This window comes from Macrotis lagotis, chromosome 8 (genome assembly GCF_037893015.1).
Source record: "Macrotis lagotis isolate mMagLag1 chromosome 8, bilby.v1.9.chrom.fasta, whole genome shotgun sequence".
NCBI lineage: Eukaryota > Metazoa > Chordata > Mammalia > Peramelemorphia > Peramelidae > Macrotis > Macrotis lagotis.
The window spans coordinates 109,641,305-109,667,866 of record NC_133665.1 but is presented as its reverse complement, the minus strand read 5'-3'; the positions used below and the strand labels follow the sequence as shown (position 1 = coordinate 109,667,866).

The window sequence follows — 26,562 nt, the reverse complement described above, 5'->3', positions numbered from 1 at the left end:
AAACAATTGCAGTACACCATAGATAATGTTAATGTGAGTTTCTAAGTTAATGTGTCCAATAGGGAATAGTTTTTATTTGAATTTAACACCACTGTTGTCTGTAACTTTTCTGGAGAACACTTGTCACCTGCCTTCTTTTTTACCTTAGACTCCTTTCCTGTTCAGTAATATCAACCCAGGCTTTTCATTCTTCATTTGTTCTTTTCTTTCTCTTTCTACACGAATTCTTAGTTAGTGTTTTGAGGTTTTGTGTTCTAGGCTCTTGCCAATCCCAAGCACCTTTTTTTTTAATCTCCAACAGAGGGATAGAAGTAGATTTCCTCAGTAATGATCTTTCTTCATATATATATATACTGCTTTACAAGTTTTCAAAGCTCCCCATCCATTCTCAGATTTGATCCTTGTCATGGCCTCATGAACTTGATGATAGGCAGGAAATTAATATTTCTATTTTCCAGAGAGAAATGAGACTCAGAAAAAAAGGACTTATCACATTGCAAGTATGTAGCAGAGGCAGGGTTCAAACTTCTAGTCCATTGTTCTTTCCACTGTATACTGTATTTATTGAGTGATGCAGGCAAGAATGGTACTGAATGAGAAGACACTGATGGATTATGAACCGTATTAATGGAGGATACATGGAAGGGATAATAGATATGTTGGAAGAATGAAATAATAACTCTTAGTTTCTATGATAGTATATGGTTTACAGAGTTTTTTTTAATAATCCTGTAAGATTAATATAAGGAATTAGTACAATAGTAGTAGGAATATCACTTCTATTTATAGATGAAGAACTGAGGCTCAGAGAGGTTGAGTAATTTGTCTCTACTCAACATAACTAGTAAGTGTCAGAGCCTACCATTGAAATAAAGTCAGCTGACTCATTTTGATTATCTGCATTAAGTTTTATTTGGTTATAGTGAATTAATTTTTAACAGCTTTGGTCTTGGTGTAGAGTATAAGAGTCTAGAAAATAAAATAAAATATCTTTAACTATATCAGATCAATAATTCATTTCAGTCTGAAAACACTTTGTATGTTTCCTTGATCAATTAGTCAAGCTCTATTCTTTTCAAAAATTTGAACTTGGGGCAGCTAGGTGGCACAGTGCATAGAGCACTGGTCCAGGAGTCAGGAATGCCTGAGTTCAAATCTGGCCTCAGACACTTAATTATATAGCTGTGTGGTCTTGGGCAAGCCACTTAACCCCATTGCCTTGCAAAAAATACCAAACAGTTCTAAAAAAATTTGAAATTTAACACTTCAACATACATACAAATGAGTGTTTCCATATACAAGGTAGAGCACAAAGGAAAGGGTTGTGTGTGTGTGTGTGTGTGTGTGTGTGTGTGTGTGTGTAATCATGAATTTCTATTTCATACTGCTTGCTTTTTTTAAAGGTTTTATTTATTTTGAGTTTTGCAATTTTTCCCCTAATCTTGCTTCCCTCCCCCACCCCATATACTGCTTGCTTTTTAAAACAAATTAATTTGTCCATTACTTTAAAAATTCTTCTGCTTGTGTGTACTACCTTCTGAACCCTCCTCCTCCTCCTCACAAACCTCTTCCAATTAAAAATGAGGGGGGAGAGGGATATTTTAACAAATAATCGTAGTCAAGCAAAACATCCACACAATGTCCATGTCCAAAAATATATGTCACTTTGATTCCATCACCTCTCAGGAAATGCCTAACATCTTCATTATAGATGCTCTGGAACTATGGTTAGTCATCACTTTGATCAGAATTCTTAAGTCTTTCAAAATTGTTTTTCTGTGTATAATGTGGTTCTCATATAAATTGTTCTCTTGGTTCTGTTGATTTCACATTGCATCAGTTTTTGCTTCTCAGGATTTTCTGAAATCATCTCTTGCATCATTTCTTTGTGACATAGTAGTAGTGTGTTCCATTCATATATCACAATTTAATTAGTTATTCTCTAAATTTCTGGTTTTTTGCTTCCCTTCTCTCCCTTTTTAATGATCTTTTTGGGAACAGAAAGTTTGTTTTTCTTATGTTTCTACTCCTTTCTACTCTTTTACTCCTTCTTAACCTTCACTTTCCCCACCTATTTCCCTCTTGAGTTTAATGTATTTCTATATCAAACTGTGTGTTCAAGTCCTGTTCATATGTGACTAAGGTTCATCAAATGTCTTATTTTGTCTGCCCTTCATGTTTTTGTCCACTCTACTTATGTACTCCAATTATGAGAAATAGTATGTAATCCACTCCTTTCTTTTCCTCTTTAGTGTATTCCTTTTACCAGCTTCCTTTTCTATTCCCTCTTAAAACCCTCAGGATAAAACAATCCAGCCCCCACCCCTAGGTCCTGTTTTTTTTTTTAATTTATTTAACTTCCTTAGTACTTTTTGAAGACGTTAAAGGTTCTTAAGAGGTACTTGTTTTCCTCCTCCCCATATTAGAATGTTAGCACTACATCATCATAAAACTAATTGTTCAAGAAAATTTACCTTTCAAAGTTCCTGGCAAGCCACTCTATTTTGAATACAGATAGGTAGATGACTGGGGACTAGAAGGTGAATTAGGGGGAAATGTATTATAATAGGATCTAAATCTGCATGTTCACTCTCAGAGTTGTCATTGGATATGTTGCTTCTATGTGAGTGAGACTGTGTAGTTTTTGTTCTTTTCATTTCAGTGAAAGGAAAGAATCTTTGGTTTTTGGATTTATAAATATTGGAGGGCAAGTTTACCCCTTGTCCTCTAAGGATGTTGGATTCTGATTGCATCTTTGTTCTCATTGGTTACCATGGAAAAACTATCAGAATGGTTCATGTTTCCATGGGGATTATCTTGAAATTAATTCTTTGAAGGTCTTTGCTTTTTAAATCTTTTTTTCTTTGAATATTGCTCCAGGGTTACTAAAGAATACTTTTTATGGTTCTAAGGAAACCTCTTCCATAATCAAAGAAAGGTAACCTGAATTTTCCATGGTTAAGAAAATGAAGGATGTTAGCTTCCTACTCAGAACACCATGAAGATGCTGTTGGCAGAAGAAGCATTTAGAGATTGAGCTCCATTTCATTGGGCTTCAGTTGCAACAGGCACATAGGAGCAATGAAAATGTGCATTGATTACTTTAGAAATGTGACTTGACTAAGATCCAGAAAACCAGTCCTGACTGTCACATAGACCTTTTGGAAATTGGAAACCCACACATTTCTCTGCCTTGGCAATACTTTTATAGATAGATCTGAAAGAAACTTGGTAGATTATCTCTTAGAGCCAAAGGTATCTCAGGAATCCCACTGACTGAGCTCCCCGCATGAAACTATTACTTACCTTCCACTGGATGTCACTGTTCCCCTTTGTAGATAGAGCTGAGCTGGTCTGTACCTATTCAAGGAACATGGTGCTCCACAGTGGTCACATTGCTCTGGGTGCTGCTGGTGAGATGAGATAACCATTGTTTGCCACAACTGGGGTTGGTTTCATTATTTAGAAAAAAGAAGTTTCTGTGACAAAACTGAGAGTTTATTCCTATAGATTTAGTGAATGACATGGAGTAGTGTAGACATCTTGAGCCTCCAATAATATTAGCAAGTATAGCAGCCCCATTGACCTGAAATATATGTGTGTATGTGTGTCTGTATGTCTGTGTGTTGGGATGTTTCCGTTGACTCCTGTTTATAAGAACAGTCCTACATTGTAAGAAATAATGAATTTAAAGGACCTGGAGAGAAGTCAGAGGATTGTCAGTAGTTCATACTACATCTCACTCTTTCTCTCTTAAAATGGCTATCTCTTGCTCTTGAAGTTTCATTTCAATTCAAGTCCAATAGCTCCAATGTGAAATCTTTGAGTGGACACTTTAAATAAATCACTTGTGATCCTCTTTGTCACCAAGAGCTTTATCATATTCCAAAAGATAATGATTCTGCCTACTATCGTAGTAATCCACTGCCTCTCACAATATTCCTAAATTCTTTTAAGCAGATGTTGTAGTAGGCAATTGTTTTGGTCAATACATTTAGTGTAATGATACTGGATAAATTATGCATCTTAAAAATAATTAATTCTAGAGCTCAGAAATATACCTCTCACTCCCCTTTCCTAGTGTGCACACATTCCTTTTTTATTTCCAAATTGTAAAGAATATGGTTATTTTTGTTTTGACAGCTTCTTTGTGTTGTTTACTCTGTTGTGATCTTCAGGCTAGCCACTGGGTTTAGTTTACATTTCCAAAGAGCCTATGTTGTGTCATGTGCACACTATAGGCCTTTTTAAAAAAAAAATTGATAATAACAAATAGAGATAAACTATTTGAACATCAATCATAACTTCTGTTTCAGCTAACTTCTGACTTACCTTAATTTCCATAAAATCCTTCCAGTTTGTATCTATTTCCTAAAGATCCAGCAATGCTGTTTTTATATCTAATCCCAAAATGATCTCAAAACATTTATTCTCAACTTGCCTTTTGTATGCATATTATTCAGGAGGGTGTATCAGCAGACTAATAGGAAACCCAAGAGCATTTAAAAAATAAATTCACTAGCTCCCAGGATCCTTCAGACAAGCTTTAAAACTGTATTTAGGCTTTGTTTCATGCTCAAAAGGGAATCTTGGGCTTTCTTTGAATCTCTTTGCTGTACATAGCTTATTTTTGTTACGAGTGATCAACAATCTGCTTTGTTGTCTGTAGGATGTGTTGGGTCCTGGTAGGTGCACAGGCTCAGCTAGTGACTAGTGCTTCCCATGTATTGCATGGTTACAAAGGATTAGGACAGAGCCATAGTAGAATTCCTGAGGGACTCTAGGCAAGGTTCTTTAGCTCTGTTACTCACTCCTGTAGAGGGAGGAGACAACTCTGATGGATTCCTTCTATTCTTGCTCTCCCTCCACCATCACCAGAACTCTTAGGACCCTCCCTCCCTCCCTAAACTACTTTGTGTTTATTCTAGGTATCCTTATATTTATTCACTTCTCACCTTACTTGGTCTATAGTAGGCACTTAATAAATGCTTGTTGGTTCTTGGTTAATTAATGTCATAGGGCAACACTCAATTTTAATGTTATTCTTTATAACAACTAAGAACTCAGTGACCATTGTCATCCTCTCTCTCCCTTTAGGTGAAGCTTCTATATCCTAGGGGAAGGACTGAAACTTGCTCTGTATAAGAACTATCTAGAAATGGAATAAGATCTTTACCAAAGATTTTTGGTTGTTTTTTTGTTTTTGTTCTGTTTTCAGTAAAAGAAATCAGATTTGCTATGGCCAGAAAGCTTTCCATGATCCTAGAGCTTTTTCTAGATTGTTACTATATCACCTTTTCCTCATTGTGGTTCTAGTTGTTAGGTCACTTTCATACCATTTTAATTCCCTTTCCCTGCTGCTTGTGATTGTTTTGGGCTGAGGTCTCTTTCTAGTATAGTCTTTCTCTTATCTTGCCATTTAAAACTCTCCTCTTGAAGGGAAAATATTTCTGAATTGAAAAATGGAGTGTGGGGCGACTAGGTGGTGAAGTGGATAGAGCACTGGCCCTGGAGTCAAGAGTACCTGAGTTCAAATCCAGCCTCAGACACTTAATAATTACCTAGCTGTGTGGCCTTGGGCAAGCCACTTAACCCCATTTGCCCTGCAAAAACTTAAAAAAAAAACAACCAAAAAAAAAAACCAAATGGAGTGGTCTGCCTATCCTGTGCCAGATCTTCATTCTGGGAAAGTGGGAATAATCTGCTATGATCCTATTTCCTTATTTATTGGTCAAGACTGTCAAGACCTCTAAGTTTGAATAGGATCTAGCACATCTGGTAGCATCAATTTTTTAGTGGTGGTTGTTGGGTTTTTTAATTTTCCAGTGATTATAAGCTTCATAGACTTAGAGCTATAAAGGACCTCACTGGTCATATGAGCCAATCCCACCCTTTTTACAAATAAATAATTAGAAAATGAGAGAGTTAGACTAAATGACCTCATTTTTTTACAGCTTTAAATTTATGAATGTATGGATCAATAGAAAAATAATTCTTTAAAAATGGATAAATTGCTGCTGCTAGACCAGATCCCTTCTTGTTTTCTTCATTTTTCCTCTTCTATCAGACAGTGTTTATATTAATAGTTCGGCAACCAAATATTACCCTTCAGGGTAGTGGGTCCCGAAAAGGGCTAATGAAATAGCAGGGTTTCCCTTTCCAAGTTTAATGTGTAGTAACTGCATTGTGGGCTCAGAGACTTGATGTGGCCTGAGGCTGCCTGGATGTTTTCATTTGAATGCCATTATTGACTCATCACTACACTGACTGACTCTTCTTTGGAGGAACCTGAGGAGGAAGAATAAAATGCTCAAAGATGCTTTCCACATTCATAAACTCGAGATAAAAACCAACCTCCAGCTACCAGTGCTCATATAGAAATTCATGCACTTTCAGTGTTGTTGAAAGCTCAGGTGATTTTAAAATGCCAGGCTCCCTCAGAGGTTCCCTAAATACTGTATTTAGAATCAGAAGTTTCCTCTGCTTCTTTTATTCCAAATCATCAGGCTAGCATGGGTCCCCAAAACCCTCTTGGTGACTCTGTTAAAGCAAACATGTCTGTGGCTTCTGTTTGGGGTTTCTATGGAACAAGCTTTTACTCAGAAGAGGCCCTTTGGCAGTTTTCCATTGAAGAGAGATTGTGTCTAATTTCCATAAGGAATGGGGTTGGGGAGAGAGGGACACATATGTTCTTGATCACCGTCCCAAATCATCCTCTCTAAAAGTATGGAAATATGGTACTTTATCTTTTTTAGTTTTTGATAAGGGAAATTCTCCGGAGGTGAGAATTAAGAAGTGAATGAATATACACATACCATCTCTTCCTTCCCATTCAAGTCACATTTTGGCATTTATAGACATGTTTTGTCTGTGTGTGTGTGTGTGTGTGTGTGTGTGTGTGTGTGTGTGTAGTGTAAATAAGTATCTATGTGTATATCTCCCCCTTGCAGTTTTATATATAGCTTGTTTGGAAACAATTGCATGTCAACGTATTTTAACTAGGAAGTTACTAGGATTTGAATTTTTAAAAAAGGACACCCTGAAACTTAACATTGCTTTCCCTTCCTTTTCCTTTGACCCCAGTATTAGGAAATGTCTTTCTCTATTACCTCGTTTTGTGCTCAAGACCAGTCTGGGATCCTAGGTAAATGATACAAAATGAAAAATTCCCATGAACTTCTATTTTTAGGCCAGACCTAGAAGCAGAGCCCAAATACATTGTTTCTATAGCATATGCAAATAGTGCCTGAATAGCTGATGCTTAAAATACTTTTTCCTAGTTATAAATTGTTGAAATGTGGTGGTGGGTGCTCCCTTTGCCTTGTTAGAGGCTCAATAAGGTGTTAATAACCTACTTTGTGCACAATGATTGGTTTCATCACATCATCACCTCCAGTGAGTCACACATTGTACTGCTAACAATGTCTTTACATTTTTCAAACTCCAGCAAATTACTGGCACATTTAAGTTCCTTTTATGAGGCCTTTGCTTATGACATTTGGTGCTGATTATAGTTTCCTGAACAATTGTAGTCTGAAACTTTATATAGGATTGATATATTGAAGCAAATAGATATATTGACTAATTGCTGATGGAAATGCTTTTTATTGGAATAGTTTATGACAGTTTGCTATATGGATTTGGGGCCAGAAGACCTCAATCAGAATTCTGATTTCGTTAGTAATTCTGTTACCCTTGGGTAAGTCTAATCCTCAGTTTTCTCTTCTGCAAGATGAGTTGTTGTTACAATAACTGTTTAAACCTGTCAAATTAGAAAGTAAATGTGGAAGAACTTTGTAACCATAAATTGCTGTATAACACTATGTAAAGGTGGTGCTCATTTTTTGCTTTATTTTATTTTATTGCCATGCTACTCATAGGAAGATGCTCTTTGTGAGAAAACTTGAATCATAAAGGTGATTATTTTTCTTATTCAGCTGTGCTTGAAATTCTGGTCCTTCACACTTCCAGCTTGTAACATCTGGGACTTCCTTCACAGCACAGATGACATGCTTCTTTTTCTCAGGGCTTTCCTGATGCCCCTGTCATTAGTGCCCTCAACTACTTAAAATTACATTTAAGACCTTAAAGGCAGGGGATGGAGGTGTATTTGTTGTTGGTGTTGTACCTGGGCAAGGTGTGAATTGAATTGAGTGTATTAGCTACCCATCACTTGGTATCATAGTACTTAGACTTGAGCTTCTGATTAGGGAAAAACCTTGAAAGTCTCCAGTGGCCCACACTGATAATGAAAATTCCTTCAAATGGTAAGTTGTGGGCCAGGCACTGTGCTAGGCTCCAGGGATGCATGTATAAGAAGGAGATAATTCTGGCCTTCCAGGAGTGGAGGGATGACACATGATCCTGGGGGAGGGCAGGACCAACTGAAAGTATTTTAAAGGAGGTGGCTTGGGAGCCAAGGGAGCAGATTGTGAAGAGGAAATTTGAGCAGGGAAGTGATGCTCAAACCTGTACCCTGGAGTATCCATTTGTCCCCATGGTTTTCAACCCTGACGGATAGTGGAATTATGGGAATGGTCTATTTATTACAGGGCAGACTGAAGAGATGATTTTTTTAAAATTTATTTTTATTAAAGATATTATTTGAGTTTTGCAATTTTCCCCCCCAGTCTTACTCCCCCCCCCAATGGAAAGCAATCTGTCGGTCTTTACTTTGTTTCCATGTTGTGCCTTGATCCAAATTGGGTGTGATGAGAGAGAAATTATATCCTTAAAGAAGAGACAAGAAGTCTAAGAGGTAACAAGATCAGACAATAAGATATCTGTTTTTTTCTAAATTAAGGGAATAGTCCTTGAACTTTGTTCAGACTCTACAGCTCCTTATCTTGATACAGATGGCACTCTCCTTTGCTGACAGCCCAAAATTGCTCCCAATTATTGCACTGATGGAATGAGCGAGTCCTTCAAGGTTGATCATCACCCCCATGTTGCTGTTAGGGTGTACAGTGTTTTTCTGGTTCTTCTCATCTCACTCAGCATCAGTTCATGCAAATCCCTCCAGGCTTCCCTGAAATTCAGTCCTTCCTGGTTTCTAATAGAACAATAGTTTTCCATGACATATATATACCACAGTTTGCTAAGACATTCCCAACTGAAGGACATTTACTTGATTTCCAATTCTTTGCCACCACAAACAGGGCTGCTATAAATATTTTTGTACAAGTAATGTTTTTACCCTTTTTCATCAAAGAGCTGATTTTTAACTTGATATCTGCTTTGGTCATCATCTGCCCCTTCCCCCCCCCCCCCCATGTCTCTGGCTTCAGATAAGTGATAATCTGACAAAGAGGGAATTAAAGAAATTTATAGAGAAGAAAAGAAGCCAGACCCACCACAGTAGTGAGGTAGAATTGAAGAAATACCACACTTATATTGAAAGACCTGGATTCATATTTTATTGATATTAAATTTTATCTTAATTTGAGTTCAGAATATTGATTTTACAAATATAAGATGGGGGGAATGGCTTCCTAGTAGTTTGTCTAAAAACATATGTACAGCCCCCATAATTAGAATCAGCAGTATAAAATAATGGCTAAAAATGCTAATATGACTTGAGGCTTCATTAAAATAGTCCTGCTGCTCTCTTGTCCCTATTAGACCATATCCCCAAAGCATTGTGTTTTAGTTCTTAATATACCAAGAAAACTTAACTGTTTTCAAAATCATATGAAGCAGGGACAGCTAGGTGGTGCAGTAGATAGAGCACAGCCCTGGAGTCAGGAGTATCTGAGTTCAAATCCAGCCTCAGACACTTAATAATTACCCAGCTGTGTGGCCTTGGGCAAGTCATTTAACCCCACTATCTTGCAAAAACAAATTTAAAAAAAAAGCTTATGAAGCAATGCCATGTGATAGAGGGATTAGTCCTGCTCTGACTAGCCTCATAGGACAGGAAAAGGATGTAGAGAAGTAGATTTTGTCTCAACATAAAGAAAAACTTCAAAACATACTTAGAAATGGAATGAACTGTTTTGAGAGGTAGGGGGTGTCCTCCCTCAAAGTTATTCACTCTTATGGATTTAGTAGAGAGGATTCTTTTTCTGGTACACATTAGATTAGATGAATTCTGACATCCTTTTCAACTGTAAAATTCTACTTTCTGGCTGTATGACTTTGGTTAAGTCACTTTTCCTGCCTGATTCTGTTACTCATTTGCATATTCTACCCAATCTTTATCCTTTCTGGAAGAATGGAAGGGAAGGTACTCAGTGACCTGCTAAAGCACTGTGCATATGTCAGCAATGGTTTTCATTGAACCACCAACAAGTTAATAAAAGTAATAAAGGGGTCTTTCTCCTCCTTTTCTTCTTTCCTTCTTTTCTTCTCTCTCTCAAAGGGAATTAACAAATTGGTAGAAGGAAAAATCTTGCCCAAGCATCAAACTACTGAAAATTAGAATGGATGAAAAAGAAGTTAATGATTCCACAAGGTACTTAGAAATATAGCAAACTAAAAAAAACATGGAAGGAACCCAATAGCAAAATAGCAACTAGAAAACAGTTTGAGGAGAAAATATTTATCTTTTTTTTTTTTTTAAGGGTTTTGCAAGGCAATGTGGTTAAGTGGCTTGCCCAAGGCCACACAGCTAAGTAATTATTAAGTGTCTGAGACTGGATTTGAACCCAGGTACTCCTGACTCTAGGGCCGGTGCTTTATCCACTGTGCCACCTAGCCGCCCCCTAAGAATCATTTCTTGATGATTAAGAGGAGCAGCTAGGTCAAACAGTGGCTAGAGCACTAGCCCTAGAGTCAGGAAGACCTGAGTTCAAATTCAGCCTCAGAAACTACTAGCTGTGAGACCTTGGGCAAGTCACTTTAACCCCCATTGCCTTAGGGGGGAAAATCATTGAACTGGGAGAGTGGTAGAAAAATGTGGTACTGATAAACTTGCAAATAGATGAATGTTGAAAGCTATCTTTGCATGTAATGGAAAAAATAAAGAGGAAAAAATTAATAAAATGTTTTGGGGGAAAAAATCATTAGACTCCCTGAAAATTATAGCCAGGAAAAATCCCTAGGCAATCATATTTCAAGAAATCATAGGTGGAGCCAAGATGGCTGTGTGAAGGCAGCATTCTCCCACAACTTGGATCCCCAAACACCCCGAAAAACAAAGATGGCTCTAACCAAAATTTAGAGGGGCAGAACCCACGGAAAGACTGAGTGATACATTTTCCCAGTCCAAGATAACTTAGAAGTTCTGCAGAAAAGGTGTACTTCACCAGGCCCAGAAGTTGGGAAAAAACCGTGGCACAGCCCAGACTAACACAGCCCAGCAAAGCCCAGAGATCACCTTCAGCAGCCTGAACTCTGCTGCATTTGAGTGAGCTTGGAGTGAGGAGCACCAGCCATAGAACCTGCAGGGAGAATTGGGAGAAAGCAGCCTCCCCCCGCCAGAGCCAATAAGGGAAGTCTGCAGAGATCTCTCTGCTCTCCCTGGGGTAGGACTCTGCTGTTTGCCTACACTCAGACCCAGGTTGCAGTTTGGGCTTCCATACTAAGATAGCTAGATCCAGCCTTATAGCTTCAGGGCAGAGGGCAGTGCTGTGGTCATCTACATATCAAAGCACAGGCTAGGGAGCATAAGACCTTGGAGGAATAAAGGTCCCAGTGGTGTTCCCCCCCCAAAAAAAACAACCCCAAAGCCTTGGAAGTGCTGTAAATTAGTCTTGGATTGAGGAAATGAGTATAAAAACAGAAAAAGAAGGATCAGACCATAGAGAATTACTTCAGTCCTAATGAAGATCAAAACACATACTCAGAAGATGACAAAATTGAAGCTTCAGTATCCAAAACCTCTAAGAGAAATAGAAAATGGGCTCAGACTGTCGATGAGCTCAAAAAAAGACTTTGAAAAGCAATTAAGGGAGGTAGAGGGAAAATTGGGAGGAGAAATGAGAGCCATGCAGAAAAATCATGAAAGCAAATCAAAAGCTTGGTGAAAGATATACAGAAAAATACTGAAGAAAATAATATGTTAAAAACCAGTTTAGGCCTAATGGAAAAAAGCAAAATAAAAGGCAAATGAGAAGAATGCCTTAAAAAGCAGAATTGACCAGCTGGAAAAGGAGATAAAAAAGCTCTCTGAAGAAAATAACTCCTACAAATGAACTAAAGGAAGCTGATGACTTTTCAAGAAATCAGAAAGAAATAAAACTTCCAAAAAAAAAAAGCCAAAAATTAGAAGAAAATGTGAAATATCTCATTGGAAAAACAATCGACCTTGAAAACAGATCCAGAAGAAATAATTTGAAAATTATTGTACTATCTGAAAGCCACAACCAGGAGAAGAGCCTAGACTTCATTTTTCAAGAAATAATACAGCAAAATTGCCCAGAGATCCTAGAAGCAGAGGATAAAATAGAAATCGAGAGAATTCACTGGTCACCCCCTGAAAGGGATCCTAAAAGAAAAACTTCCAGGAATATTATAGGCAAATTCCGAAGCTCCCAAATCAAAGAGAAAATTCTAAAACTGCCAGAAACAGACAATTCAACTACCAAGGCTCCATAGTTAGGATTACACAGGATCTGGCAGCATCTACATTAAGGGCTCATAGGGATTGGAATATGATATTCCAGAAGGCAAAAGATCTTGGTTTACAACTGAGAATCAACTACCCAGCAAAACTGAACATCTTCTTTCAGGGGGAAAAGATGGATTTTCAAAGAAACAGGGCACTTTCAAACTTTCCTAATGAGTCCACTAGAGCTGAACAGAAAGTTTGATCTCCAAGTACAGGACTCTGGTGAACCATAGAGGGAGTGGAAGAGAAGGACTTAACTATGAGGAACTTGATGATGTTGAACTGTTTGCATTCTTGCACGGGAAGAAGATATTGATAACTCATATGAACTTTCTCATTTATAAGAGCTGTTAGAAGGAGCATATATAGACAGGACATAGGAAGGAACGGAATATAATGGTATGATGTGTTAAAGGGATGGAGTCAGTGCGCAACAGGAGAAAGTACTGGGAGGAAGGAAAAGGAGATGAAGAAGCTGAGAGATTTCACGTAAGAGTCAAGAAAAAGCTTTTTCAAATGGAGTGGAAAGGGGGGGAGGACAAGGGGGAATGAGTGAGCCTTCATTCCCATCTGAAATGGCTCAGGGAGGAAATGACATACACACTTAATAGAGTGAGGAAATCTGTCTTGCCCTGGAGAAGGATAGGAGGAAATGGCTGGAATGAGAGGGAATTGGGGGGGGGGGGGTGAAGTGGGGAATGGGTGATAGAAGAGAGGGAAGATCTAGGGAGAGGGGAGAGGGTACTCATATGCAATATACTTTTGGACAGGGCCAAGATGAAAGGAGAGAGAGAATAGAATAAATGAGAGTGGAGAGAAATAGAGTAGAAGGAAATACAGCTAGTAATAGCAACTGAGGGGAAAATATTGAAGCATCTTCTCTGGTGTACTTATGATAAAGAAAGCAACTTACCCCAGAGACAGAGCCATTGAAATCTGAACACAGACTAAAGTGCATTTTTTCTCTCTTTATTTTTGAGGTTTCCCATCTTCTTGGGGGGTGGGGTTATGTTTACTCTTATAACATTCAATTTACATCAGTGTATGGCATGGAAACAATGTAGAGACTGTCAGCCTTGGTGGGGAGGGAAGGGAGGAGGAGGGGAAAAAAATTGTAGAATTCAGAGCCTTGCAAAAAAATGATGGGTATATATTACTATTGTATATAATTGGAAAACAAATAAAATGTTAAAACTCAAAAACAAAAAAGAAAGTAAAAAAGAGAGTTCCCAAAGAGAAGTAGACTCATGGAATATGCAAGCCGCCTCTCCAGGTGACTACTAAGATCAATATAGGCTATAGGAATTCTTCTAGATATTTTAAAATAAGCAAAGTCTCAATATTTTGCAGTCATATTAAGTGATATTTCTAAGTAATAATGATAGCAGGGGTTTACATAGTGTTGTAAGGTTCTTAAAACATTAAATGCACACATACATATAAAAAAAAGAAATCATAAAAGAAAACTGCTCATATCTCTCAGAATCAGAGAGCAAAATGGAAGTAGAATGAATGTGTCCTTTCAGGTTACCTCCTGAAAGAAACTCCCAAATGAATCCAGAAACATTATAGCCAAAATTCAGTTTCCAGGTCAAAAAAATTATATATTACAAGCAGTCAGAATTCAAATACTGAGGAGCTAGGATGACAAATGATTTAGCAGCCACCACTTTATTTTTTAATTTTTTAAATATTTTATTAGTTTTCCAGTTATATACAATAGTATTTTCTACCTATCATTTTTCTATAAGGTTTTGAATTTTACAATTTTTCCCCAACCTCCCTTCCCTCCCCTCATCCCCCCACAGAAGGCAGTCTGATAATCTTTACATTGTTTGCATGCTGTACATTGATTGAAATTGAATGTGTTGAGAGAGAAATTATATCCTTGACGAGAAAATAAAATATTAGAGATAGCAAAATTATGTTGTACATAAGATACTTTTTTTAAGGAAGATTTTATTTATTTTGAGTTTTACAATTTTCCCCCTAATCTTGCTTCTTCCACCCACCCCCCACAGAAGGCAGTCTGTTAGTCTTTAATTATTAAGTTTTTTGCAAGGTTAATGGGGTTAAGTGGCTTGCCCAAGGCCACACAGCTAGATAATTATTAAAGTGTCTGAGGCCGGATTTGAACTCAGCTACTCCTGACTCCAGGGCCGGTGCTCTATCCACTGTGCCACCTAGCTGCCCCCCGTCTGTTAGTCTTTACATTGTTTCCATGGTATACTTTGATCTAAGTTGAATGTGATGAGAGAGAGATCATATTCTTAAGGAAGAAAAATAAAGTATAAGAGATAGCAAAATTACATAATAAGATAATGGTTTTTTTTTCTAAATTAAAAGTAATAGTCTTTGGTCTTTGTTCAAACTCCACAATTCTTCCTCTGGATACAGATGGCATTCTCCATCACAGATAGCCCCAAATTATCTCTGATTGTTTCACTGATGGAATGATAAGACACTTTTTAAAAAAAAAATTGAAGATAGACTTTGGTCTTTGTTTAAACAACACAGTTCGGGCAGCTAGGTGGCGTAGTGGATAGAGCACCGGCCCTGGAGTCAGGAGTACCTGGATTCAAATCCGGCCTCAGACACTTAATAATTACCTAGCTGTGTGGCCTTGGGCAAGCCACTTAACCCCGTTTGCCTTGAAAAAAAAACCTAAAAAAATAAACAATACAGTTCTTTCTTTGAGTACAAGTAGTGTTCTCCATGCAGGTACTCAAAAATTGTCCCTTATTATTGAATTGATGGAATAAGCAAGTACATTAAGGTTGATCATCACCCCCATGTTGCTGTTAGGTGTACAATGTTCTTCTGGTTCTGCTCATCTCATTAGTTCATGCAAGTCTTTCCAGGTTTCTCTGAAATCTCATCCCTCTTGGTTTCTAATAGAACAATAGTGTTCTATAACATATGTATACCACAATTTGTTCAGTCATTCCTCAATGATGGACATTCATTCGATTTCCAATTCTTCACCACAACAAACCGGGCTGCTTTGAATATTTTTGTACAAGTGATGTTTGTACCTTTTTTTCATGATCTCTTCAGGGTAAAGACCCAGTAGTGATATTGCTAGATCAAAGGGTATGCCCATTTTTGTTGCCTTTTGGATGTAATTCCAGATTGCTTTCCAGAAAGGTTGGATGAATTCACAGCTCCACCAACAATGTATTAGTGTTGCAGATTTCCCACATCCCTTCCAACATTGATCATTGTCCTTTCTGCTCATATTGACCAATCTAATAGGTGTGAGATGGTACCTCAGAGAGCAGCCACCACTTTAAAGGAGTATGAAGAGCATGGATGGAACATGACATTTCATAAGGCAAAAGATACAGGTTTTCAATAAAAAATAACTTTCAAGAATAATTTGCTTAGCAAAACTAAACAAAATCCTACAAGGGGAAAAAATGGATCTTGGGTCAAGAGAAATACAAAAAGGTAAACAGACACATAAGGGATTAAACAGGGATAAATTGTTTATGGGGAGATGATATGTATATTTCAGGGTCAGAGGGGAACTCTATATACAGAGGGCCTGGGAGTGGTTCTATTCTGTCTTGATGATCTTAAAAGAAGAATGGAAAGGGAGACAAAGGTTAGGGAAAATTATTTCATAATTGAGGTATTCAAATAGAAGTCTGTTCTGTTAGGAAGGGGTTTGGGGAGCTGGTGATACTTGAATGTCACACTTCTCTGAACTAGTCAAAGGCAAGAATACACACAGAATGGGGCACAAAAGTACATTTCACTAAAAAGAATGGATGGGGGGATATTTATAGGGAGGATAAATTGAGGGGTTAAGTGTAAGCAGAGCCAACTCTTAAGGATGGGCAAAAATATTTATAGCAACTCTTGATTGTGGTGGCAAAGAATTGGAAATTCAGAATTTCCATCAGCTGGCAGAACAAACTATGTTATATGAATGTGATGAAATATTACTGTGCTATAAAAATGATGGCAATTGGAGGATTGGTCTGAGGATTCTGCCTTTGGTTATTCCACTGCAAATTAGGCTAACTGGAACTGAGACCCTACACCCTCTTTTCAGTCCTGTAACCTAGGTGTCATCCTGGATTTCTTAGTATCTCTTAGCCCTCATATCCAATCTTTGTCGAGACCTGTCAGTTTTTGACTAACCTTAACATCTTATGCTCTGATATTTGCACTAGCCTTCTGGTGGGTTGGCCTGCCTCAAGTCTCTCCCCACTCCAATCCATTCTCCATACAGCCACTAATATAGAAGTCTAAAGGACAGATTTGACTGTCCCCACTTCCTTCACCTCAAAAAATGCAGTGTATTCCTAATCCCTCCAGAAACAAATATAAAATGTTGTTTGCCATTCAAAGCCTTACATAATTTACCCCCCTCCTACTTTTCCAGTTTCCTTAGACCTTACTCCCTAACATGTGCCCTTTGATTCAGTAACATCAGCCTCCTGACTGTTCCATGTGCAAAATCCTCCATCTCTTAGTTCTGGGCATCCCCCATACTCCTCCTCCACTCCATTTACTGACCTTCCTTGTTTCCTTTAAGTCCCAACTGAAATCCCACCTTCTTTAAGAAACGTTCAATCCTCCTTAATTCCAGTACTTAAAGTATTATTTCCTATTTATCCTATACATGGTTTGCTTTGTAGGGGCAGCTAGGTGACCAGTGGATAGAGCTGTGAGCCCTGGAGTCAGGAGGACCTGAGTTGAAATTTTATATGGCTATTGACAGTGTGACTTTGGGCAAGTCACTTAGTCCTGATTGCCTCACATGCAGGCCCATTCCCAGTCATCCTGATTCATGTCTGATCATTGGACCCCTGTGGCTCTGAAGGAGAAAGTGAGGCTGATCACTTAGCACAGCCCCCCTTATTCAGATACAATCCATGTGCTTGTCATGGCATCACCTCCTTGATGTCATGGTCTTCTTCAAGAATGAAGGATGACCAAGAAAAAAGAATGAAGAATGAACATCACTCAGTCAGTTTGCTTTGTAATAGTCCTCATGTTATCTTCTCCATTAGTTTGAGCTCCTTGAGGGCAAGTGCAGTCTTTTGCCTCTTTTTTGTATCCCCAGCACTCAGTAGGGGCTTCATAAATGTTTATTGATTGCTTGCTTGGTCTGCTTTTGACTCAGAGCTACACATTCACTGATTGCTTTTGAATTGAAGCTATAACTAGGATTCAGGCAGCAGGTTTTCAAGCAAACCTATCACTTCACCTAATTGTCTTCCTCTGCCAACCTGGACTGGAAAAATGAGTTGCTGTGATTTATTTTTTTCCTTGGATTTCCTGAACAAGATTTGGTCTAATGCACTTTCTAGATCTGTTGGAAGTGTTGTGGGATGGGAAGATGCATCTGGAGGGTAGGGGGCAGTTCACTTTGCATCTTCCTACCTACTACTCTTTCATCTTGGTTTCTGTGAGCAATTTAATTGAGCAGCCAGAGGATCAGCTGCCTTCAGGTAGGTGGCAAAAATCATGCTTTGGGGCCTATGTGAAGATTTAGGGATAGATTTGAATAGCGTATATTTGAATTGTGTTCCAAAAGTTTGAGATCTTTGTGTCTGGAATGCAATGGCAGAATGAATGCAAGAATGCAATGCAATCTTCCATACAAGTTAGTGTTTTAAATACAAGCCGTATTTCAGTAACATTGTCAGTTAAATAAAACTTCTGAAAGACAGGTCCAGGAATCTCCTCCTATTGATAAAATTTTTGTACAAGAAAGAATAATTTAGGATGCTGGAATATATCTCCCTCATGGCCTTGGCCACTACTGACTAGGTGGAGTGAAGACAGTCTTTCTTCTTCTCCTCCTGCTTCAAATGCTGACTGGTATACCAGAAAGAAACATAGGAATATGGTGACTTGTGTAGTATAGTGTAGTGGACTTGGAGGCAGGAAAATCAGTGCTCAAATTCTGCCTCTGCTATTTCTTAGCTTTGTGGCAATGGTTAGCTCGAACCTCATTATCCTTTATCTGGAAAATGAGGATAAAGTCTTTAATTCCTAATTCACAGAATTGTAAAATTCAGATGAAAATAAGCTTTGTGAAATTTTCAGTCGTCGTCGTCATCATCATCATCTGACTCAGGAGACCCTACAGCAAATAGGAGCCATACAACTGTTAATATGTATTGGATGGACTCTAAACTGGAAGTGCCTTTATCTGCCTTTATACTTCTTAGAATCCATATTTGTGATCCTTGTGAACAAGTAATCCATTATGAAATCACTGTAACAGTCAGATTAGTATATTTTAGAGATCAAAATCCTATGAAAAATATTAGAATTCTCTTAGAATGTTGTTTCCCGTGATGATCCTGATTCATCTATAATCTGTTTGATCTGATAGGACCATAGAGAGAGATAACATTGTTTTTTGGGTTTTTTTTTATGAAGAAGGGGGCACCCTTCTCCAGGAAGATTTAAGCTGCTCCTAGGATACTTTTTTTTCTAAACCTCACAGATCTTAAAAATTTCAGAGGAGACTCTGAAGTGGTGAGAGGCTGAAAGGTCAACTCAGTGAGAAGAGTGAAGGAAATGAGAGTTACACAACCTAAAGAAGAAAAGGCTTCAGGGTAACTTAAGCAGAGACTGGTGACTAAATATTGATGCCAGATAACCAAAATGACTTGAGGAAGAACTTCATATTAGAGGGTTTAATTAGAGTTAAAGTTTCTCCATTGAGGAATAGGTTGTCATCTAACATAAATGTGAGTTTGGATCTTTTGATAGCCTATGTATGACCCACTTAGATTCTTTCCTAGCTTTAGGCTTCTTTGATTTTTTTCTTTTTTCACATTCAAAAATCATACTTTACTTGTTTTAGAAATTAAGGTTTATGGAGTATGGAGAATTTGACATAATGAGGAAATGTTGGATTCCAATTTCTGACATTTTTATATTTGTATTTTTTGCTTGATTTATCTTGAATTATAAATATATAAACTTGAAAGATAAAATTCATCTACTCCAATTTATGGTGGTATTGAATAAGAAATGACTTTTTTCTTTTTCTAACAGCCAGAAATGGATTTCTCAGAGACTTCCCTTAGGATGAAAGCTCAGGATTCTATCAGGAGCTCACAGACAGATGTAGTCACCCTTCCCCCAGCCATTACCAACACTCTGGAGCATATCGTGGGTCAGTTGGATGTCCTTACCCAGGTAAGAAATACTTTATGGGGGAGAAAAATTTGCATTAAACCTATTAGAAGAAAACCCCTTCTCTCTTTCTTGCCCTCTATTTCCCACATGAGGGTTTTAGAATTTTCTAGTGAAAAATCTGAACCTTCTAAGTGAGTTGAGCTGCAACATAGAGTTTTCCAGCAGGAGTCATAAACCTTTAGTCCTTGTGATAAGTGAAGGCTAATCCCTACCTCAATAACACTGCCTGATAGGTAGAAGCAGTGCTGCAGTGTTGTATGACTCAGACAAGGATTTCCTCAAAAGAGATCAGTCAGAGACAACTGGGATGCAGGGATGCCAAAAGGGAAGTCCAGGAATAATTTACCAGACTATGAAGTCAGTGAACATAAGGGTCGGCAGAGCTTGTTGCCATCAGTGGCATTGTTGGATCACTCAAAAGCCTGAAGGTCACTGCCAGATGTTAAAAAATATATTGCCTTCCAGGGCCCCACACAAGCTCTAACTCATCCTGTAGCCCTGATTTTTAATTGTGTGATCTTGGGCAAACACTTTTCTATGTTTGGGTTTCAATTTCTTTCTGTGAAGGTCTGTCATCTTTCCCAAATCTCACAAACTATGGTTTCCAAATCAGTGCTTATTGTTTTAAGCAAATATATCCTGGTCATATATGAGTGAATTCTATAAAATGTTTAAAGAGAAACCAAAATCTGTGTGAAACAAATTATTCTCAAAAAAAGAAAAAAGAAAAGAAGCACTGTTTTGAGAATTCGAACCTCAGTGGCCATCTAGTCCAACAAAGGAATGAATCTCTGCTAGAACATGCCTCACAGATGGTCATCTGATTCTGCATAAAGGCCTCCAAGGAAGGGGCATTTCACTTCACAAACCACTTCACCTTGGACAGCTTCAGTTGTTAAGTTTTTCCTGACGTCAAACTAAAATGACTTCTTTGTACCTTCTATCTACCCTTTGCTTCTGGTCTGCATTGAATTAGAATAATCTTTTTTTCTACATACTGGCCCTGTATTTACTAGAAAACATTTACTGTCCCCCTTGCATCTTCTTTTCTTCAAATTTAATACTCCAAATTCCTTATATGTTGTGAACTGAAGGCCCTTCACCATTCTGGTTGGCCTTTCTATACATTCTGTATACTCTCAATGTTTTTAACATTTTACCAGGTTCCTTTTTATGAGATAAATACAGTCATAATACCTAAACCAGAAATTTAAAGCAAAGTTAATTATAGAGCACTATCATTTAAGTAGATAATGCAAAACTTTAAAATCCTAGCAAAAAAGACTGTAACAACTGAAGTTGGATGCATCTCAAGCATGCAGGATGGTTCAATATTAGAAAAGCAATTAAAATCATTAGTCATGTTAAAATAAAACAACTAAATCACTCAATTATATTAATAGATTTTTTTAAAAGCCTTCATCAAAGGTCAACACACATTTTTGTTACAAATCTAAAAATCATCAACATAGATAAAACATACACACACATATATATATGCATATATATATAAAACCAGTGTCATTTGAAATGGTAAAACACTAGAAGCTTTCTCAAATGGAGGAGTAAAGGGAGCTTCTCTTTTTCTACTATTACTTGACATAGAAATTCTAACAATGAGACAAGAGGAATTAAAGACAAACATTGTCAAAGAGGTAAAGTTATGGGGAAGCTAGATGGTGCAGTGGATAGAACACTACCTTGGAGTCAGAAGGCCTTGATACTTCCTAGCTGTGTGACCTTGGGCAAGTCACTTAACCCTGTTGCCCCACCCCCACATAAAGATGAAGCCCTTCTTCTCTGTAGATATTGTGATGGTTTACAAAGCCAAGAGATATTTTCCATGTAATTTCTGACATAAGATACTTTGTATGTGCATGTGTATTATGTAGTTCCTTCTAAATACTATCTAAATGACTGCTAGGACCAGATGTGTATGTGTTAAACAAAATGGATAGATTTATTTTCAACCGAATTTAAAAGGCATTTTGGATTAATTAATATTTAGAATAATTTAATAAATTAAATGACCTGGCATGTGGAAAGTATTGTTTTGGGTCTTGTGAATTTTCAGAATAAAAATGATGACCAGTCCTTGAGAGACATTCATTCATTGGGGAAGCACCGCTTCAGTTTAATTCTCATTCAGGACACAGCAGGGTGCTGGGGAGGCAGAGACAAGCAGAGTAGGCCCTGCCCTTGTGTATGTGTGAGACAAAAAGTACATTAATAACTATAAGGGAAAGGAGATTGAAGAATCCTGCAGAGGGCAGAGTCTGGTCTGTGTACCCAGGCCTAGGTGGGACCTGTGCTAGAGCATTGTGCCAGTCAAGTGTCTCTGGAGTGGGGTGTGCACGGGGATTGGGGCAGGTAATAGGAAGTAAGTTTGGTAGAAGGGTACTGGGGCCAAGGGGGTGAAGGAAAGCCAAGGCACCTGAAGAGTAGAGAGCCCCTGAAGATTCTGGAGCAAGGAAGTGCCACCAATACGTCAATCTACAAGCATTTGTTTATTAACTGCTTTTATCCTGCTTTTGCTTGGACATTTTTACCCTGAAGGAATCAAAATAGCCCTACAGGCTTTGGTATTATCAACTCAACACTGTTCAAGTCCTCTCCCCTGATGTGACTTTTATACAGCTCTGAGTTGTTGAAGAGTCCATTCATCCTTTGAGGTTCAGGTCTGAGGTGAATACTCTTTAGAACTCCAATGGTGTTTTGTTTTGTTTTTAAATCCCTCATTTTAAAGCATTTAAAATGTGGTTTCTATTTAATTGTCATTCATAGGTTTATGGACTCATATGCCCTTACCAGAACTTGTATTAACAAATGGAATATATAAAATTAAAATAACATGTACACATAGAGACAAAAAGTGCTAAATATTTAACTAAGAGTTTAGAATCTAAACTTGGGATTCCTCAAGTCTAGAAGAGGAGTCATTGATCTTGCAGAGTAGAGTCTTCTATGTGAGAGATACAGTGAGTAGAAGAAGTATGACAAACCAGGTCTGGATCTTGATAGGAGTGCTTAGGAAAGTTGAAACCTTTGGAGAACCTCTCAAAAATCCAGGGAGTAGAAGACAGTAACCATTAGATTAGGAACTCTTTGAGTAGAGACTATGGTTTGCTGGCTTCTAGGATGGTACTTGCCACATAATAGGAGCTTAAGATATGCTTATTGATTGTCTTCTGCCTAGTTAGCCTAGAGATCAGGTAAGTGAAATGTTGAGGCCTGTGCTTTTAGATCTTATTTTGACAATTGTGTAGATGAGGATGAGGAAGAGAGGAGAGTTGAAAATGACTTAGATATCAACTTGCAAGACTGGAAGGTTGGTAGTTCCTTCAACAGAGATAGAAGAGTAAGGTAGAAGGAAGGTTTTGAAGTACATACAATGAATATGATTTTAGACAGATTGAGTTTGAGTTACCTCCAGGATGGATAATTGGAAATATTCAAAGCAGTTTGTGGTACAGGACTGGATTTCAGGCCCAACCTAGTGGTTTTGTTCTGGGAGTTGAGTCCAATGAAGCAGGGAGGTCATGTAGAGAGAGAAGTCTTAAAAGACTGAGAAGGAGTGGCCAGACAGGTAGTGGGAGAAAGACCACTTGGAAGGCCTAAGTAATTATTCAGAAGGAGAATAGTAAATGGTGTCAAATGCTGCAGAAAAATTGAGGGATGAGGACTCTGGAAAGACTCTGATTTGACTCAGGAGAAATATGGAAACCTTGAAGAGAGCTATAACTGACTCTGGAACCTGGGTTGCAGGGGGTTGAGAAGTAGAATGTAGATGGGAGTGTAGATAATTTTTTCTAGGAGTTTGGCCATGAGAAGGAGAAAAGATAAAGGATGGTTATTTAAGGGAATGATAGGAGTTGGAAAATGAGGGAGAGTGGACCATCCAAGAAGCAAACTAAAAAAAGGTGGGAGAGGATGAAGGACACAGAGTGATTTGACACTTTCACGGAGAAAGACCTGATCATAACATGACGATCTGAAGTACGGAATTGGGGAGATGAGAAAACTTATGACCTGGGGCCTCCATTGTTTTTAGAGATATATAAGACAAGTGGCTGGAGCAGAGAAAAATAAGAGCGAAGCACCCTCTTTGGGGGAGTGGGTGGCACAGTGGAGTCAGAGTACAGTCTGAGTCAGTCCCATATGATGGATACAGTCATTGTGACTACACACGAATAGGAGAAAAGGGTTGGACTGTGAAAAAGCCTCGATATCTGTATGGTCTGCTGTACATGGGACCCCACTTCATTAACAGGAGTGGAATGGCTCAGTTTCTTTTTACACTTTGAGACCGAGCTCTGAATCATTGAGGCAGCTTTGTGTCTCACTGAGGGAGGTCAGGCCAACCATGACATATCAGGATCATCATTTATTTGTCTGATCCTTGATATGAAGTGCCATACAATTTGAAACTGCAAATTTATATCTACTTCTGGACTGAAAAACAGTATGAAGAAATTTAAAGCCACAGAAGCCTGTACCCTCTGCTACAACAGAAACTTTTTAGGTTTTGAAAGGCAATGGGGCTCTGTCCTCTGCCCCTGGAACAGGACTCTGGAGCTCTGACCACATTCAGATCCTGATCACAGTCTAGGCCCCACCATAGAACAACAGGCCCCCCCCACCACCACCACCTTGGCCCCGTGGCAGAGGGGGTTGCATATGGTCATTCACAGACCAGGAGGGAAGACAGAACCTCACATACTGAGACCCTTGTGGGAGTGTCCCAAAAGCTCAGGAAGCACCCCCAAAAAACAGGCTTAGGCTGGGAAAATGAACAAAGAAACAAGAGGAAGACCATTGAGAAATATTTTGCAAATGAGCCCAAGGAGGATCAAAATACTCAGTCTGAAGATGAGGAAGCACAAGCTCCTGCATCTAAAGACTCCAAGAAAAACAGAAACTGGGCTCAGGCTATGATAGAGCTCAAAAAAGTCTTTGAAAATCAAATGAGGGAGTTAGAAGAAAAACTGAGCAAAGAAAGGAGAGAGATGCAGGAAAAACATTGAAAATTAAGTCAGCAGCTTAGTCAAGGAAATCCAAAGAAATGCTGAAGAAAATAGCATGCTAAAAAACAGCTTAGGTCAAATGGATAAAACAGTTCAAAAAAGTTATTGAGGAGAAGAATGCTTTAAAAAGCAAAATTGGCCAGATGGAAAAAGAGATAAGAAAACTCTCTGAGGAGAATAAATCCTTCAGACAAAGAATAGAATTCAGGGAGATTGATGAATTTACCAGAAATCAGGAATCAATACTTCAAAACCAAAAAAATGAAAAATTAGAAGAAAATGTGAAATATCTCATTGAAAAAACAACTGATATGGAAAACAGACTTAGGAAAGATAACTTAAAAATTATTGGAATACCTGAAAGTCATGATCAGGAAAAGAGCCTTGACATCATTTTCAAAGAATTACTACAGGAAAATTGCCCTGATATTCTAGAAGCAGAGGGCAAAATAGAAATAGAGAGAATCCACCGATCCCCCCAAGAAAGAGATCCCAAAAAACCAACCCCCAGGAATATTATAGCCAAGTTCCAGAACTCCCAAGTCAAAGAGAAAATATTACAAGCAGCCAGAAGGACACAGTTCAAATATCGTGGAGCGGCAGTCAGGATCACACAGGACTTAGCAGCAGCTACATTGGAAGCTCGTAGGGCTTGGAATACAATATACCGGAAGGCAAAAGAGCTTAGAATGCAGCCAAGAATGAACTACCCAGCAAGGCTGAATGTCCTCTTCCAGGGAAAAAGATGGACTTTCAATGAACCAGGGGAATTTCAAATGTTCCTGTTGGAATGGCCAGAGCTGAACAGAAGGTTTGATCTTCAGATACAGGACTCAGGTGAAGCATGGAGATTGGAGGAGAGGGGGGAAATATGAGGGACTTAATGAGGATGAACTGCATGTATAGAAAAATGATATTGATAATATTTATATGAACCATCTCAGTTAATAGAGCAGGTAGAGGGAGCTTTTATCGTTGAAGCACAGGAGAAAGCTGAATTCGAAGATAAAATATGGTGTAAAAATGGAGTCAATAAGAAAAAAGGGAAATGGAATGGGAGAAAGAAAAAGGAGAGGGGGAATAGTCCAAGATATTTCACATAATAAGATTTTTTTTTTATTACAATGAGCTATTGCAATGATATGGAAGGGGGGAGGCAAGGGGGAATGAGGGAACCTTTGCTCTCATCAGAGATGGCTAGGAGAGGAAACAGAAAATATACTCAATGGGGTATAGACAACTGGAGTAAGAAGGAGGGGGGAGCAGGGGGAAGGGGTGGGGATATGAATAAAGGAGGAGAGGATGGACCATGGGGGGAGAGTGGTCACATATAACACATTTTCTTTCTTACTTCTTGCAAGGGGCTGGGATTGGATGGCCTGCCCAGGACCATAGGGCCACGTGGATTCTGGGCCTAAGGGGTGGTATGGGGCCTCAGGGCTTCTTGGCCCCAGGACCAGGGATCTGTCTGCTGTGCCACTCAGCAACCCTACAGCAGAGTCAGAGTGAAAGGAGAGAGAAAAAATAGTACATGGTAGTGGAGAAATAAGAAAGGAGGGAGTTGCGATCAGCAATGGCAACGTTGGAAAAATATGGAAGTAACTTTTGTGATGGACTTATCATAAAGAATGTGATCCACTCACAACAGAGTTGATGGTGTTGGAACAAAGACTGAAACACATTTTTTGTTATTATTATTTGGGGGAGGGTGCAGGGCAAGTGGGGCTGGGTGACCTGCCTAGGGCCACATAGCAGGGTGATCATTGGGTGTCTGGGGCCGGATTTGGACCCAGGTGCTCCTGGCTCAAGGGCCAA

The 26,562-nt window shown here is 38.6% G+C and overlaps 1 protein-coding gene across 3 annotated transcripts in view; it reads left to right on the top strand.

Moving 5' to 3' along the window:
* Positions 1-26,562, top strand: part of POC1A (POC1 centriolar protein A) — a 199,395-nt gene that overhangs the window by 79,725 nt on the left and 93,108 nt on the right. For all 3 annotated transcript variants that reach the window (XM_074198113.1, XM_074198112.1, XM_074198114.1), the window contains exon 10: positions 19,580-19,723. In XM_074198113.1, coding sequence (XP_074054214.1) covers positions 19,580-19,723 — 144 coding nt within the window. The remainder of the gene's footprint in view (positions 1-19,579; positions 19,724-26,562) is intronic.